The sequence below is a fragment of the Cajanus cajan genome, chromosome 6 (assembly GCF_000230855.2).
Source record: "Cajanus cajan strain Asha chromosome 6, NIPB_CcT2T_4, whole genome shotgun sequence".
NCBI lineage: Eukaryota > Viridiplantae > Streptophyta > Magnoliopsida > Fabales > Fabaceae > Cajanus > Cajanus cajan.
In genome coordinates this window covers 60,345,531-60,360,868 of record NC_138522.1, presented here as the reverse complement: position 1 = coordinate 60,360,868, position 15,338 = coordinate 60,345,531, and the positions used below count along the sequence as shown (strand labels likewise).

General features: G+C 41.7%; 1 protein-coding gene across 3 annotated transcripts; it reads right to left on the bottom strand.

The window, feature by feature from the left end:
- Positions 1–42: 42 nt before the first annotated feature.
- Positions 43–4,281, bottom strand: LOC109818193 (Ankyrin repeat family protein). Of its 3 annotated transcripts, XR_014427585.1 has the most exons (4): positions 4,024–4,281; positions 1,833–3,840; positions 1,385–1,692; positions 606–745 (listed from the first exon to the last, which is right to left on the bottom strand). XR_014427585.1 is itself a non-coding variant. In XM_020383610.3 (3 exons), exons 2-3 carry the CDS (start codon positions 3,504–3,506, stop codon positions 368–370), a joined length of 2,052 nt encoding a protein of 683 aa, XP_020239199.2. In that variant the 5' UTR covers positions 3,507–3,840; positions 4,024–4,271; the 3' UTR covers positions 43–367. The 3 variants fall into 3 exon arrangements, 2 of the variants coding, with proteins under 2 accessions (XP_020239199.2, XP_020239200.2); XM_020383610.3 differs by lacking the exon at positions 1,385–1,692 and having other exon boundaries at positions 43–745; positions 4,024–4,271; XM_020383611.3 differs by lacking the exon at positions 1,385–1,692 and having other exon boundaries at positions 43–745; positions 1,833–3,678; positions 4,024–4,271.
- Between the last annotated feature and the right edge of the window lie 11,057 nt (positions 4,282–15,338).

Genomic DNA, 15,338 nt, shown 5'->3' with positions numbered 1-15,338 from the left:
CCTTTTAAAACATCCAAAATCTAGAAACAGGGAGATTACCACTCACGAAAATGTAAAATCGATAATCATCGACATAGATGTAGATACAAATAGTAGTATCTAAGGACAACTAAAATGAAGCCAAGCGAGATCTAGGGAGCAATACACACTTGCTCTTCAATTCCTCTTCACTGGCAAGTGGCAATACAACAATTTATAGAAGATAAAGCTTTCTTCGCGAAACGAGGAAAAAGAAAAAATAAAGGCACCTTTTTCTTAACTAATAACAATTGGTTGCCCAAGAAATTTCTAGTAAATTCTTGGAGAAACCCTCCAACGTAGAACTGTAATGTCTGTCAAATTCTCTCTGGCAACAATTATCATACTACTATTCTTCTTCTACGTCCTGATTGACTCCATCTCCGCCTTTTGCCACTGTCTGCTTCTTATGTTTCTTACTTTTGGCTTTCTTGGCCTTCATTCTGCGTTTCTTCTCATTGGCGTCCACCCATTTGTAATCTGCAGGTATGCTGAAAGGATCAACTTCATCCTTATATCTGTGACTATCTGAGTCACTTGACTGCCCCCCACGACTTCCTTTCATCCATGAAATCCATGAACTAGACCCCTCTGATTCCTTCGATTTCGCATCATGGAAATGTGCTGGGCTCGAGAGTGGTGTCGAAAACTCCTCTACTGGCTGAAGCTCCTCAAATTTCGTAAAAGTGACAAGCACCCGGATAGTAGGAACTATCGGGATAGCAACCTGAGTACCACAAGTTATTGTCGTTAAAACCAGATGCTTTTATAAAGAACAAGCATGGATGGATACTGAAACATGCCACACGACAGACAGTAACAAACAGGTAGAAATCACGCATAAATTACACCATCACTCAAACACAATTTGATTTTTTTTGTAGTTTATATTAAGATAATCTAACTGACTGATGATCTAGTCAACTGAAGTATAACCAATCCGTTGAGGCAAGTCTAAGAGTGATAATCGTCCAATTTTGTCTGCCAACTGGCAAAAGGGAGGAAAGGGGAAAAACAATGAAACATAGAAAACAAAAGAAGCAAATGTTGGCTTTGCACAGGAAACAATCTTATAACTTCCAGTAGCTTGGCATAGTTTTAAATAGCAATTAACAGTGCAGAAGTATTATATGATAATTTTATTCACTCAACGAGACACCTGCAATTTACTCATGCAGAAATATTGGTACAAGAATCACAACATAATTAAAATAAACCAAATGTCAGTCAGAATATGGGTGAAGTTGTGAAACCTAAGCAACTTGCCAGCGTCAAGAAAAATTCAAATGTTCATCAGGTGACAGGTATATATATAGGCCAATGTTGTCAAAATCGCAAGTCAGATTGTAAAACCGCATGTTCATACATGTTTTGGAGGGTTCCCCATGCTGAAACAGAGCCATGATCATAAATTGTTTTAATCGGAGTGAAATCACCAATCTTGCTTGTAAGATTGTAGGATCAACAACATTTTGCAAGCCAATTTTGGTTACTGCAGCTGGGTTTTGTGGGTTGAATTTCACAATCCAGTTCAAAAAAAAAAACAAAAAACACATTAATCTTATGATTCCCTTTATTTGTGCCCTACTCTCTTGGTCTCTCTCTCCCATTTGCAACCCAGGGCACACTTATATGTTTAAGTATAACTGTGCATGTTCAGTATGATTTTAAGATCTGCAATACAATTGTGTAATTTTAGCTCACTCACTGCCCACAAAATGCAGCTACAGGAAATATCAGCATGCTGTACTGCAAGAGTGCAGAGCAACACTGCAAAAAAAATATTAAACTAAGGGTTATGGTATTTAGATTACCTTGACAGGAAAAGTTCCAAGAGGAAGCTTAGTTGTCAAAAGCTCTCTGAGTCTTCTAATAGCCTTAACCTTATTAGCTAAGATGTCAAGCAGAGGCAGAAGCTCATCAGTTTTCAGAGGGAAGTCTGGTGTCAACCACAACACAGGTCTTAAACCCTTTTTATACTCGCTCTCATTTTTTGGCTCAGTGCTTGCTCCTTTCTTCTTCTTTTTTTTGATGGTTTTATCTTTTCCCTTCTTATTGTCTCCACTATCCTCCTTCAGAAGCTCGGATGCTGACTTCTGTTGATCAGCTGGTCTCTGATTGCTACTTTCTGAGCCAAACTTGGAATTTTTCTTCACAGTTTTGGAATCCTCAAGGTCATCACCACTACTCTTCACATTTTTCTTGTTCCAACCAAACCAGCTCTTCTTTTCTTTAACCACACCATTGGCTTCAGAATTTTCACAGGAAGCTGCAGAACCATTTTCTTGACCATCAAAAGCTCCATGTTCCTCGTCCTCATAAGTACCATCAGAGTTCCCCATATGAAGCGCAGAATCTAATTGCATTCTTTCCTCTGCAGTCAATACATCATCATACTCATCATTGTTTTCCCCATTTATCATGCTTTCTCCATCCTCCACAGCAAAAAGCTCTTCATCTGTCATAGCACCTGGAACCCGCCTTGACTTCACACTAACCATCACATGAAGCATGTCATAAACTTTTGCCTTCCAATTCCCAACCATCTCAGTCTTCTCCTGACGCCTCCAATTTAAATGGGGAACAAGCTCAGCCTGAGTTACATCAATACCTGGTCTATACATATTCGTCTGAGACATCAAGGAAACTTCATGAGCAACTTCAGCCTCTGTTGGTTGTGTACCAGCTCCTTCCAAAGCATTTGTGATTTCCTTCTCCTTATGAGAAAGAGCAATCAAGGAACCAGGTGGCAGGGTTAAATTACCCTCCTCTGCAACATAGCCCTCTCCAAGGAACAAAAATGTTTGGTCTGATCGTTGGATGCGTAAGCCATCAAAACCAGCAAGGGTCATATCAGCACGGAGATTAGACCCACGCTTCCAAATTCGATAAGTATCTGAAGGGGCTATTCGCCCAATAAAAGGAATGACAGAGCTCTCAAAATGGAAACTTATCTCCATATAAAAATCACGAATTCGAGATGCAGAAGCAACAATGCGGGGAAGTCTACGACACCATTTAGCCCAAGCCAGAGGCTGATAGTGTCGTGCAATGATCATGGCAATTGCTTCCTCTCTAGTGCACACAGCTTCTTGGAGGGCACTCCAACCATGCTCATTCTGTAGGCTCCAATCTGCACCAGCAGCCATCAAAATCTCAGCAGAGACCGGATCCCTGAGACGCACTGCAAGGTGAAGAGGGGTCTCCCTCCCAGGAACATCCCGGCGATCAATAACAGAAGAGACCTCATCAGCCTTAAGCTCAGCAGCAAGAGATTCTGCCTCCGTATTGACCTCGCCAGCCTTAGCAAGGCGAGGCAGGGCGGAAACAATGCGCCGCAGGGAAGCATGGTCACGCCTGGCAACTGCCATGTGAGCAGGACTGTGAGCATATTTACTTAAATCTTCCATCGACTTGTCTCCCACCTCTCTCTTATCCCTCCTCCCAGCCCCTAAGCTAGAATCATGAGTGATTCCATTGGCTTCCATGGTTGGTAAATCTTGAGCTACAACGCAGAAACAGAGTAAATTCCACTCATCATACCTTGACCGTGCTTTAGACACTTGAATCCACAAATCCCATGGTTCCAATGGCAATGGAAGACCACCAAAATGTGAAATCCGAATTTATCTGTTGCCCAATTTTCAGCTCTCCTCTTCCCTGCCACAATGAACGAACCTCCACTATTAAATTGCCAGAGACTACTTCACTGGCATTAATGATTTAATAACAAGAACGACAAAAGCAAGATTTCGGGAACTGTTTTCGCTCCAAATTCCGTGTTACAGCAAAGTCCAAGTGCGCAAGCCGATCCAATCAAATCTACAAACAAAGCAAATCTGAGCCTAAAGCAGCGAACAAAGATTTACGCAAGATTTAGAATTAAACCTACAGAGCGCTCGTTCATTTAATAAAACGTCTCGAATTGTTACCGCTTCGAGAGGAAACAGCTTGTAAAACAAAAATTGGAAGAAAGCAGAATAAATAAGGGAAGAGAGGAAAGACCTGGCGAATTGAGTAGCGATCGGAGTAGAAAGTGGTGGTTAGGGTTCTTCAAGTTGAAAGTCGCGAACTGAAATTGAAAATTGAGGAATAGGGAGAGAAAGAGAGAGAGAGGGGAGGATCCAACGGTGGAAAAAGAACGTGGAAGATTAGATCTAAGGGTGTGGGAGGGACCATTAATGCTGACAAATGACAACACGACTCAAAAGGGAAGAGGACGGAATCGGTCACGACTCGGTCCTCCACTCTGACTCGGAGGTCCCTCCCCAACCATCTGCGCTCTACTATTTCCTATTTTCTTAACACTTTTTTTTTTCTTTCTTTAACTCTACCTTTCTTCCGTTCATTATCATCTTAACTTTTAAATACCTTTTAATTATTATTACTGTATATTTTAATTCTCGTAATCATTTTTTCCCTTGAAATATTTTACGTTCATTTTTTAAAAGAAAAGAGTATGAATAAAATATTTTTATATTTTACTACTTTACTCTATTAATCATCATTATGTTTATATTATTAAATATCAATCATCATTATTAAATTATAGAATTTTAAAGTTTTTTTCTTTTAATGTCACCAGTTTTAATGAAGGTGAACACACGATTAAAAAAACTTAAAATCATATCATATTTAGTTATATAAATCGAAAACGTATAATTTTTTAAAAAATTATTTATCAATTTAAATTATGAAATAAAATATCAAATAATTTTTAATATTTTAAAATTTTGTACACTTATTTATGCATTAAATTTTTTTAATTTAATAATTAGATCATTGAAATTCAATAGTACCATGATTTATTGAGCAAAATAACTTTACCAAAAGTTACTCTTAAAATAATTTGATCTCTCATCAATATATATATATATATATATATATATATATATTAGAATACTAATTTTTATACAAGGGAAACCTTCCTTGGTAGTATATTTCACATTATACTTATCAAAAAAATACGAAGTGCAAATGATGAATGTCATATAAACTCTATGCATGGTCACATAATTTCACATTCACTACTCACATTTACATGATTTTACATTACATGAGTGACATCACCAATAGGCCATTCACTCAGACTTTCACACTGCTAAGATATACTTAGGTTTAGTCAGATAATCACTTACACTTTTGTCACATATCACATATCTCACAATTTTAAAGACTCACATTAACATCACATACTTTCCCAATTTTCCACATTGCACACATAATTCACTTATCTCGTTCAATTGATTCAATTAGCTTATTAATCAAGGTCATTTCATCAATTAATCAGTTTCACACCTTTCAATCATAGACATAGAAGAGCATTCGATGAGGGGTGTCCTACGTCTGATGCGATTGAGGCTAAAAGCCTTTAAAAGGATCATGCACTATGTGACTCTCCCAGTGCCCAACAAAATTTACATTGGGAACCCTGAAGCTTCCCCACCTGCCATGATCAAGCTCACACTCAACATCCACAACACCATGAGCATTATGTGGTTCTCACACCTAACATGCACCTCCCCATGCTCAACATGATCATCATAGGGGCTCTTCCATTGCTTCGCACCCCACGACCTCATGTGGAGCCCTACATGGTATTAGAACAATCCTTTCATGCTTAAATATGAATCACAATCACCTTAAGTCCCATAATTCACACAAACACATTATAAAAAAAGGGTGTCTATTATCTAGTTAATTCATTTTGTTATAAGGGTCTCCTAATCATAATTATTCCTCCAATTATTATTTAATTTCAAATTTTAGGATTTTTCAAAAAACTCACAAACATTCGTGAATTTTACATTCAAAGTCAAACTAGTGGATCAACAACACAATTGCAACATAAGAACATTTACCCCTCTTTCCTATCTTTTAATTATTGAATATTTAAAAATATTTTTAAAATTATTAAATATTATCTAAAATTATTTTTTTATAAAATTTAATCTTAATATTAAAAAAAATATATAGATAAAGAGATAGATAGATAGATATTTAAAATTAATTTTGCCAACAGTAAAAATCAAATTACTATTGAATATAAAATTTAAAAAACTTGAATTGCGTTATCCAAATAAATTTTTTTAAAATGATGAAAAATTAAATTAAAATAATTCAAATTTTCAAATTTTCAAATTCTTTAAATTTATATTAAACATATCATGACCATAAGTATATTTTGAGATAAAATAAAAGACTATTTTCATAATTTACTCTTTTTTAAAAAGTTGCAAAATCACCACTAAAATATATTAGTTTTTTTTAAAAAAATTATCTAATAATTTTTATATCGTACTAATAGTTCACATGACAAGTTACTTAAAATGCTATCGTGAATGTCGTTTGATCACATAACAATTCAAATTAACAATATCGACTTAAAAATATATGCATAATTTTTATGAAAGACTATGATTAGACAATTTTTTAATCTACTAAAATCAAAAATTGAAACGATCGAAATAGAAAAAACAATTAAAGACAAGCAGTATTTATTGAAAATTAAATTAAAAATAAATAAATAAAAACAAGAGCAGTAAACAAGGTTGGAAGTTTGTCGATTAATTATAATACTACTACTAGGCAACATCATTTACCCTAGTTACTGCCTTCACAAGATTACATCATGACTCATCAATTTTAATGTATGCGTACGTTGAATTACTTGTTTGCCAAAATTTCACTTGAGAGTTGAAAATGCATACCAATGCAATGATAGTATTTTGAAGAAATTTAATATTTTCAATATTGCAAAAATGCTTTTGATCATCCAAACGAAATTTATATATATTAACACAATTCTACAACTATGGACGGTTATATCATAATTATAATTGTATGTATATGTTGAAGCTAATGAAATGAATTAACGTGGTTTCAAATTATTGGATAATTAAATTTATATATATTTTATATAATTCATAATCTAATTCAATTATTTTAACGTTGATAAAATAAATTGATACTTTTTCTAATGACCGATTCGATGCTACTTTTCAATGATTAAATAAAAGACTAAATTTATAAATAAGTAAAATCTTTAAAAAAAATGACAATATTACTGATTATTAGTTGCTCAATGACAAAACTAAAGTTGTTTATTTCTACATTGTAGAGCCTCAAATGTCTGTTGAAATTGATAATACAAGACACATGAATTGACGTTATGATAGAGAGAATCTTGTGTTAATTATAAAACAAACATACAATAAATACATTAAAATAGAAGCAACTGTAAAAAAAAAAAAAGTCTTTTAATGCTAATAACTAAAATAAAAAATTGCTATCGCAAATATTTGATTATGATTTTTTTTTTATAAATTGATTATGATTATTAAGTTCTCAAGTTCCGAAGTAACTTACATTCCGTAATTATTTTTATTCGGGTCACGGTTTGAATTAATTGAATGTTGGAAATAACTAGTCAGCATTTCGTGTTTAGGAATCTTTTGAGTTCAGATAAAATTTTAAAATATGAATTAAAAATTAAAATGTAACTGCACTCGAGAATTTTGAGGTCATTTATTTTTCTTACATGCATCCAGCATGACTTCAACTATTTGTTTTCACTGCTTTGACAAAATACTTAGCAATCATAATGGCAATTTACTAAAGATTTGCTTTCATTCACAGGGGAGTAGGTTGGATGTGCAAGTGCTTATAAGCATAATATTAATTTGTGGTAAAGACATGTTGTATTCTTTTCTAATTCAGTATTACATCGTTTAATTTTTTTAATTATATATTTTGTTAGACTCTCATCATCACCTTAGTAGTTTAATAGTTAATCATATAACATATTAACATATAACATATAATAAATTTAATTAACTTATACATATTCATTATTTGTTCAACCAAACAACACATTTTTACAAGATATTTCACATCCAACATCTTTTAGCATGTGTCTTTTGAGGTTAAGGAACTCATGTATAAATTACTTTTGGCATGGTTAAACCCAGTCTAACCCCAATTTAAATAGATAATTTTTTTTCTTTACTTCTGACGTCACTCCATTAGCACTAACATCAACCAGCCTGAGAGCTTTTGCCTTGGTCATGCTAGGCTCCACACAATTTGGGACTTGACGCCACCAAGTCAGAGAAATTTCTCTCACCTCACACCCAACGTCATTAACTCATGCTCGACGTGACCAAGTTTAGGGTTTAAGATTTAGACAAAGTCAAAAAGTTTTTTCTCTCCTTACGCTTGATACCACTGATCTTACGCCTAACGTAAGTGAGACAAAAGACCCTTAATTTGAGTCACGCTCGATGTCATGATGACACACCTAACATGATGGTGAAATATGCACGTAGTAGATTCACAAATTCACTTAATTCACCTAAAACTAAAAAAACAATCAACATACAATGCAAGATGTCATACATATACAACTTGAATCTAACCAATATATCTACATGCAGCCACAATCAATCAAAATCACCAAAATCCATCCGGACACGTTTCACAAGTAACAACTCTAATTTCATTCATCCAACATAAGTGAAATTAATCAACATGCAACTTCAACAATCAATCAAGATTTAGTTCTAACTTCCCCTACCTCAAAAGTCCAAGAGGGAGTGAGGAGATGAAGAAGACGAACTTTGAGTTATCATCAGAAAAGCTCGACTCTAATTCTCGTCTTCAACGACTTTGAATCGCCAACAAGCAATCTTAACTCTCAGGAGAAGGATACTACAATTACTCGGAGGTTAGTTAAAGAAGAGAGGTCTCATTGACTCCAAATTAATACTTATTTCTAACTTATCTATCTAATTAATGTTCTAAGAAATGAGCTTACGTAATTCAAATATATATAAAAAATATTATATACCTTCTATCTAAATTTATGTGAATTTCTTAAATTTTCACAGTTTCTCAACAATAAACATTAATACACTACCACAATACACAATTATTGATTAAAAAACAAAAAATGTACAATGATACATCTTTCATCCCAAATTATTTAAAAATGGATGAATGTTTTATGTTTCTATCACTGTCATGTAGAATTTGAGAGCAAATAATGTACTTAAAAAATAAGGTATAGGTTATAATTTTTTATTGAAAAAAATTAGAATTCTAATAAAATATTAAAATAAATATAATTATGTTAAAATTAATTATATTAAATTAAATCTATAATTATAATTTGAGTACTATTTTATGACTTTCAATTGAAGTACATAAATAATAATAATAATTTATCTATTACTTTAAAAGAGTTCAATTGTCAACTCTAACTTTTTGGTGTTGTACTGACCGCATTTCGCACCCGGGCTCTCAACCCGGGTTGACATTATAAGGGTCATCCCGGGCACGCGTTGAACAACGTCAGCCCGGAATCCGGACAGATCACGCCCGAGCCCGGAGATCTCGTCCCAGGCCAAAACCGTTCTCCAATTATACCATATTATGTCACAACGTGATCGTATCATATTATATGATATCGTATCATATCATATCTTATCTCAGGCCCAAAACAACCCTAATTCACACAAAGGTATGTGCATTATCTATACGAGACTCATACTCATACAAACCCTAACTTTGGCATCGGAGTCTCTTTTGCAGGTACCTCCCCCATCTTGGAGCACCAACACATCAAGCAAAGGAGGCTCACTGATCTTACTGGGCAGACCATCCCTACGGCCAAATTCCGGTAAGAACATTTGGCGCCCACCGTGGGGCCGATCAGACCAAGCTCTCATCGGCCACCTGCATGGTTTCTACCAGAAGCCATATTAGACGAGCAACAGATAACACAAGCAACTCAACTACCATGGACAGCGATACCGCGACCCTGAGGCGTTTGGTCGAACAAGTCGAGCAGATGCGGCGACAGCACGACGCCGACCTCCAGAATATGCGTGCCCAACATGAGAATGACCTCGCAGCGATGCGCACCGCTAACGAAGCAGACCTAGCGGCGCTACGTGCCGAGAACGAGCGCATCCGCACCCAGCTCCCTCGGCATCGCCCCGGCCAGCCACCGCACGACAGCGGTGATCATGAGGAGGAGGCGCATTCAGCCCCCCATTCCCAAGCAACCACCAAGGCACCACATTCACAGCCCGCCACGCACCGGTCTCATGCATCAACACACAGATCAGGGCAGGGCACCAGCAAGGACCCCACTCATGTCTCCGAGGGCCAAGAGCCTTTCCGCCGTCATCCCTTTGTGAACGGCATCATGGAGACTTCGTTACCCCGCGGGTGGAAGCCCCTCCACCTCGACCGCTACGACGGCACTACGGACCCCGATGAGCACGTCGACGCGTACACGACTTTGGTAAACCTTTACACTAACAGTGACGCTATACTGTGCAGGGTCTTCCCGACCTCGCTTAAAGGACCCGCGCTCCATTGGTACACCCAACTGCCGGCAGGGTCCATTGACAGTTTCGCCACCTTGGTGCGGCGGTTCACGGCACAGTACGCCACCAGCCGACCTCACCACACAACCTCGGCCGCCTTGGCCAACCTCAGACAGAATGACGATGAGCCCCTACGGGCCTTCATGGAGCGCTTCTCTAACATATCAGTCCGGATCCGAAATCTAAACCCGGAAGTCGCCCTACACGCCATGCTCATGGCACTGAAACCCGGATCGTTCATCGACAGCCTATGTCGCAACGCCCCTCGCGATATGCACGAACTACGCGCCCGCGCCGCCGGCTACATTCAAATGGAGGAGCACGCGGCCTTCCGCGACCAGGTTCGCGGTAAGGGCCCCGCTAAACCAGAACAGGGCCACAAAGACAAGGTTAAAGTCAACAACGACAGCCAATTCAAGAAGTCAGCCACGATAAACAGATCCGGGAGGTACGACTTCTACACCCCTCTGAACGCCCCAAGAGTCCACATTTTGGAGGAAGCCAGTAACAGCAACCTGCTAGACCTCCCACCACCCGGCCACACACCAAACACTGCTGACAAGTCCAAACACTGTCGGTATCACAGAAACTATGGTCATACCACAGACGAGTGCCGCACACTCCGGGACCGCATCGAGGAACTCATCCAGGCAGGTCACCTCAGCCACTACATTTAGCGACAGCCAGGCTCCCGAGGTGGCTTCGGAGGCCGGGGACGCGGGAGAGGCCGCGGATCAGGAGCTCGGGGGGACCTACCCACAGGACCTCAGCAAAACGCCAATGGCGCAGTACAGGCTGAAATAAGCCAGGAGACCGAACCAGCCCCCCTGCGGGGAATAATCAACACAATTGCAGGCGGCTTCGCCGGAGGAGGTGCCAGCAGCTCAGCCCGAAAAAGACACCTCCACAGTATCAACTGCGCGCACTCCACTGCCTCGATACCCTACAAGAGCTCACCACCAATCTCTTTCTCCGACGAGGACTACGCAGGGATCAGCCCCAATCAGGATGACCCCATGGTCATCGGGGTAGAAATTGCAAACTGGGAAGTCCAAAAGACACTCATCGATCAGGGGAGCTCGGTAGACGTCCTGTATTGGCCAACTTTCCTCAAGCTCAACGTCCCTCACTCTCTCATCCAGCCGCATACAGAGCCCCTAGTTGGCTTCGCTGGTGAACGGGTTCAGACCCGCGGATACGTGGACCTGCTCACAACCTTTGGCACACCCCCGGACGCCAGAAGAATCATGGTCCGATACCTCCTCGTGGAGGCCAACACCTCCTATAACATCATAATAGGGAGGCCGACCTTAAATCATCTCGGCGCGGTGGTGTCCACCCCGCACCTCACCATGAAGTTCCCAGGAAAGGACAGAATAATTATCTCCGTCAGAGCAAACCAGAAGACAGCTCGGCAATGCTACGCCGAAAGCCTGAGGATCTCCGCGTCCGGCAAGGAGGGCAAGAAGAGTCCCCCCACTACATGCCCCTAAACTCTAATTTCACATTTGTAAAAGCGAAACCGCGCACTCTTTTCCCGCCTCCGTCCTAAACGGAGAGGGTTTTTAACGAGGTATGGCAGGATTATCTAATAATATTCTCCTTTTCGCTCACTCATTGCATTTCCTTAAATATTACCGCATCAATTACTGAAAACACGAAAATAGAACCCCCGTAATTCAATCGCGCGCGTAAAACCCGAGGTCGAGTACGAACCCTGGTATTCTTGATAAAGGTCGAGTTCGAACCTTAAAAATGCAAACCCGAGGTCGAGTACGAACCCCGGTATCCTTGATAAAGGTCGAGTTCGAACCTTAAAAATGCAAACCCGAGGTCGAGCACGAACCCTGGTATACTTGATAAAGGTCGAGTTCGAACCTTAAAAATGCAAACCCGAGGTCGAGCACGAACCCCGGTATCCTTGATAAAGGTCGAGTTCGAACCTTAAAAAGGCAAACCCGAGGTCGAGCACGAACCCCAGCACTCTCGTTAAAGGCCGAACACGAACCTTAACCCATTCATTCGCAAAAATCCGAGGTCCAGTTCGAACCTTAATCAAACGTCAAATCTGAGGTCGAGTACGAACCCCGACGCTTTCTTCAAAGGTCGAGTCCGAACCTTAATGGAACCCGCTCGCAATTTACGAAGTCAAATGCAAACCTCGACGCTCTTGTCAAAAGTCAAGGTCGAACCCTAGTAACTCATTCGGAGGTCGAGTCCCGACCACATACCCGAAATCGAGTTCAATCCATGACAAAACATGCATGACCCTAAACTTAAGGGCGGACATGGACCACTTATCCAACCTACTACACTCCGGCTTGAGGTCGGCGCAATACCTCGACGCTAATAAATCAAGGTCATCAAGCCTCTACAGAGACACTCACCCAAACAGAAGTTCGAAGTCACGCCCGAACCTCGTTTAACATACAAGGTCGAGTATGAGCCTCGATGCTCCCCCTTAAAGGTCGAGTCCAAACCTAACCAAGTCGCCTAATTCAAAATCCGAGGTCGAATACGAATCTCAACACACACACGAATTCTCCCTTAAAGGTCGATACCAAACCACTAACCTGAGGACAACTTTGAACCCTGGCAAAACACACCCCACTCTCGATACCGGGGTCGAATTCGAACCCCGGCACGACCAACTTAGGATTGAATTCTGACCTTGACTCCAGCCTAGGGTCATTTATAAACTCTCACAACAATTACAAAGTCACAATTTGAGATCGAATACGAATCTTAACACATTCATCTACGGCCAAATTTCGGTAAGAACATTTGGCGCACACATTCATCTACGGCCGAGTCCAAACTTCCACGAAAAACCCTACTGAGCAAGCAACTAAGGCCGACCTCGAATCTCGACGTCACTAGCGCAAGATAAGAGGTATCACCCGATACAAAAGCATATAACAGACGCCAAACATGCGCTTCAAACAGCGCGAACAGCCAAAATTAAACCCAAAACGAACAAAATAGAGCAACATGCATACATGTATACAAGCAAAGTTCACAAGATTTAGTACATCAATTCACGCCAAAGAGAAAGGAAACCAAAATTACAAAGAAAACCTAAGCGGAGGCATTTTCACTAGAACTGTCGTTAACATCGTCCTCCGAAACAATCCTCCCACGACGGACCACCTTCTCCACATGCATCGAGGAGAAGTCGAACCCGGGAGCAAGAAGTCGTGCCTGACGGGCAGCCTTCTGAAAGCCCCTCTTATGCTCTGCCACGACGGAGCGCTCCATCTCGACGAGCCGTCCTTCCACGACCGCTTTCCCCGCTGCCAGCCCCACGAGCTCTACTCTCAGCGCAGCAATCTCATCCTCTCGACCACCCAGAATGGCCTCACTGCGGAGACGCTCCTCAGCCGCCGCTGCCAACTCCCCCTTTAGAGAGGCCACAACATCCTCTAAGACCCGCACCTGGTCACGGGAGGACGTCACCTCGTCCTCCAAAGAACGGGCCCGCGCCCGAGAAAAAGCGGCGAGCCCCTGCAGCTCCCCCACTCGAGAAGCATAAGCCTCATTGGACCGCAATGCAATCTCAAGAGATTTCTGCACCTGCGCAAGGTCGCTACGCGCGGTCCGGAGCTCAGCCTCCCGCCGCTTCGCCTCATCAAGAGCCGCGGTGAGAGTCTTGTTATCCTCCCTCAGGATCTTGTTCGCCTCCTTCCATGGCTGAAGCCGGCCCTTCACCTTAGCCAGCTCCTGCTCTTGCTTGGCCAGCTCCTGCTCCCGCTTAGCCAGCTCCTGCTGCTGCTTGGCCAAGTTTTCTCGCTGCTGGCCCCACTTGGGTTTTCAGTGACTCATTATGCCTATCACCCTCTGCAGCATGACCTGGGCAGCATCAAAACTGTCCTCGAGACCGATCCTGTCAATCAATCCCTGGTCCTCGGAGCTCAACGAACCCTGAGGAAAGAACCTCTCCGCGGTCACCCCCGCGCTCCATAATGAATCCATACCGGCGGACGCGCTCACGTGATCCAGCCGCACCGTATCTATCCCCTTCCCAAAGTGATGGGACAGATATTGGGTCCGGGAAGGCCCCTGCGATGAGCCCGCCTGCAAACACCAGCCCCGCATCACAAATAGATAAGGAGACATGCGAGAAAGCCACAAAAACAAAACAAAACAAAAAACCAGACTCACCCCAGCAGCCTGGGCGGCCAGCCCGGAAGCCTGCACCTCAGGATCAGCGGCATTTCACGCCTGCACCTCAGGCTCAGCGGCTTTCCCCGCCTGCAGCTCAGGCCCAGAGGCACTTCCTGCCTACAAAAAATCACCCAGATCAAACAGCCAGACAACATAGCAAAAAGCCAGAGTGAAAAGTCCGAGAAGACAATACTTACCACCTTGGCAACTCGGACGGTCTGCTCGGAAACGCAGACCTCCACCTCAGCAACGCCAACCCCGCCCTGCAAAGGGATCCATAACGCCTCAAAAAACAAAGACGGGGAACTAACACGGAAAACACGTGCATATGATAAGCTACTCACCTCGGCGTCCGGTGCAGTAAGCCCGACACCCTGCACCACCTCCGCCGTAGCCACTGGCGAGGCCTCCTTGGCCGGAGGGCTGTCGGTGAGATCCACAGCGTCCACAACCCGGGAGGTCGCCTCCTCGACATCGTGAGAAGCGGAGGTCCCCCCGACCTCCTCCTTCCCCCTCTTCCTCTTCCGGTGGGTCTTTAGGGAGACAGCATCCTCCTCCGGAGGCTCAGGAACCTCGAGCCCGGAAACATTGTAGCGGTGTTTAAGCTGACGCCACAAGTTTCTGCCCATAATGCCTGCAGAAAAGAAACAGAAACACATCAATAACCGACAACCACACAAGTCCTAAAAACCTACCAGAGCACATAATACTCACTCTCTAGGCCCCTCTCCCTGAAAGGCGAATTCGCAAGCGACAAGACGA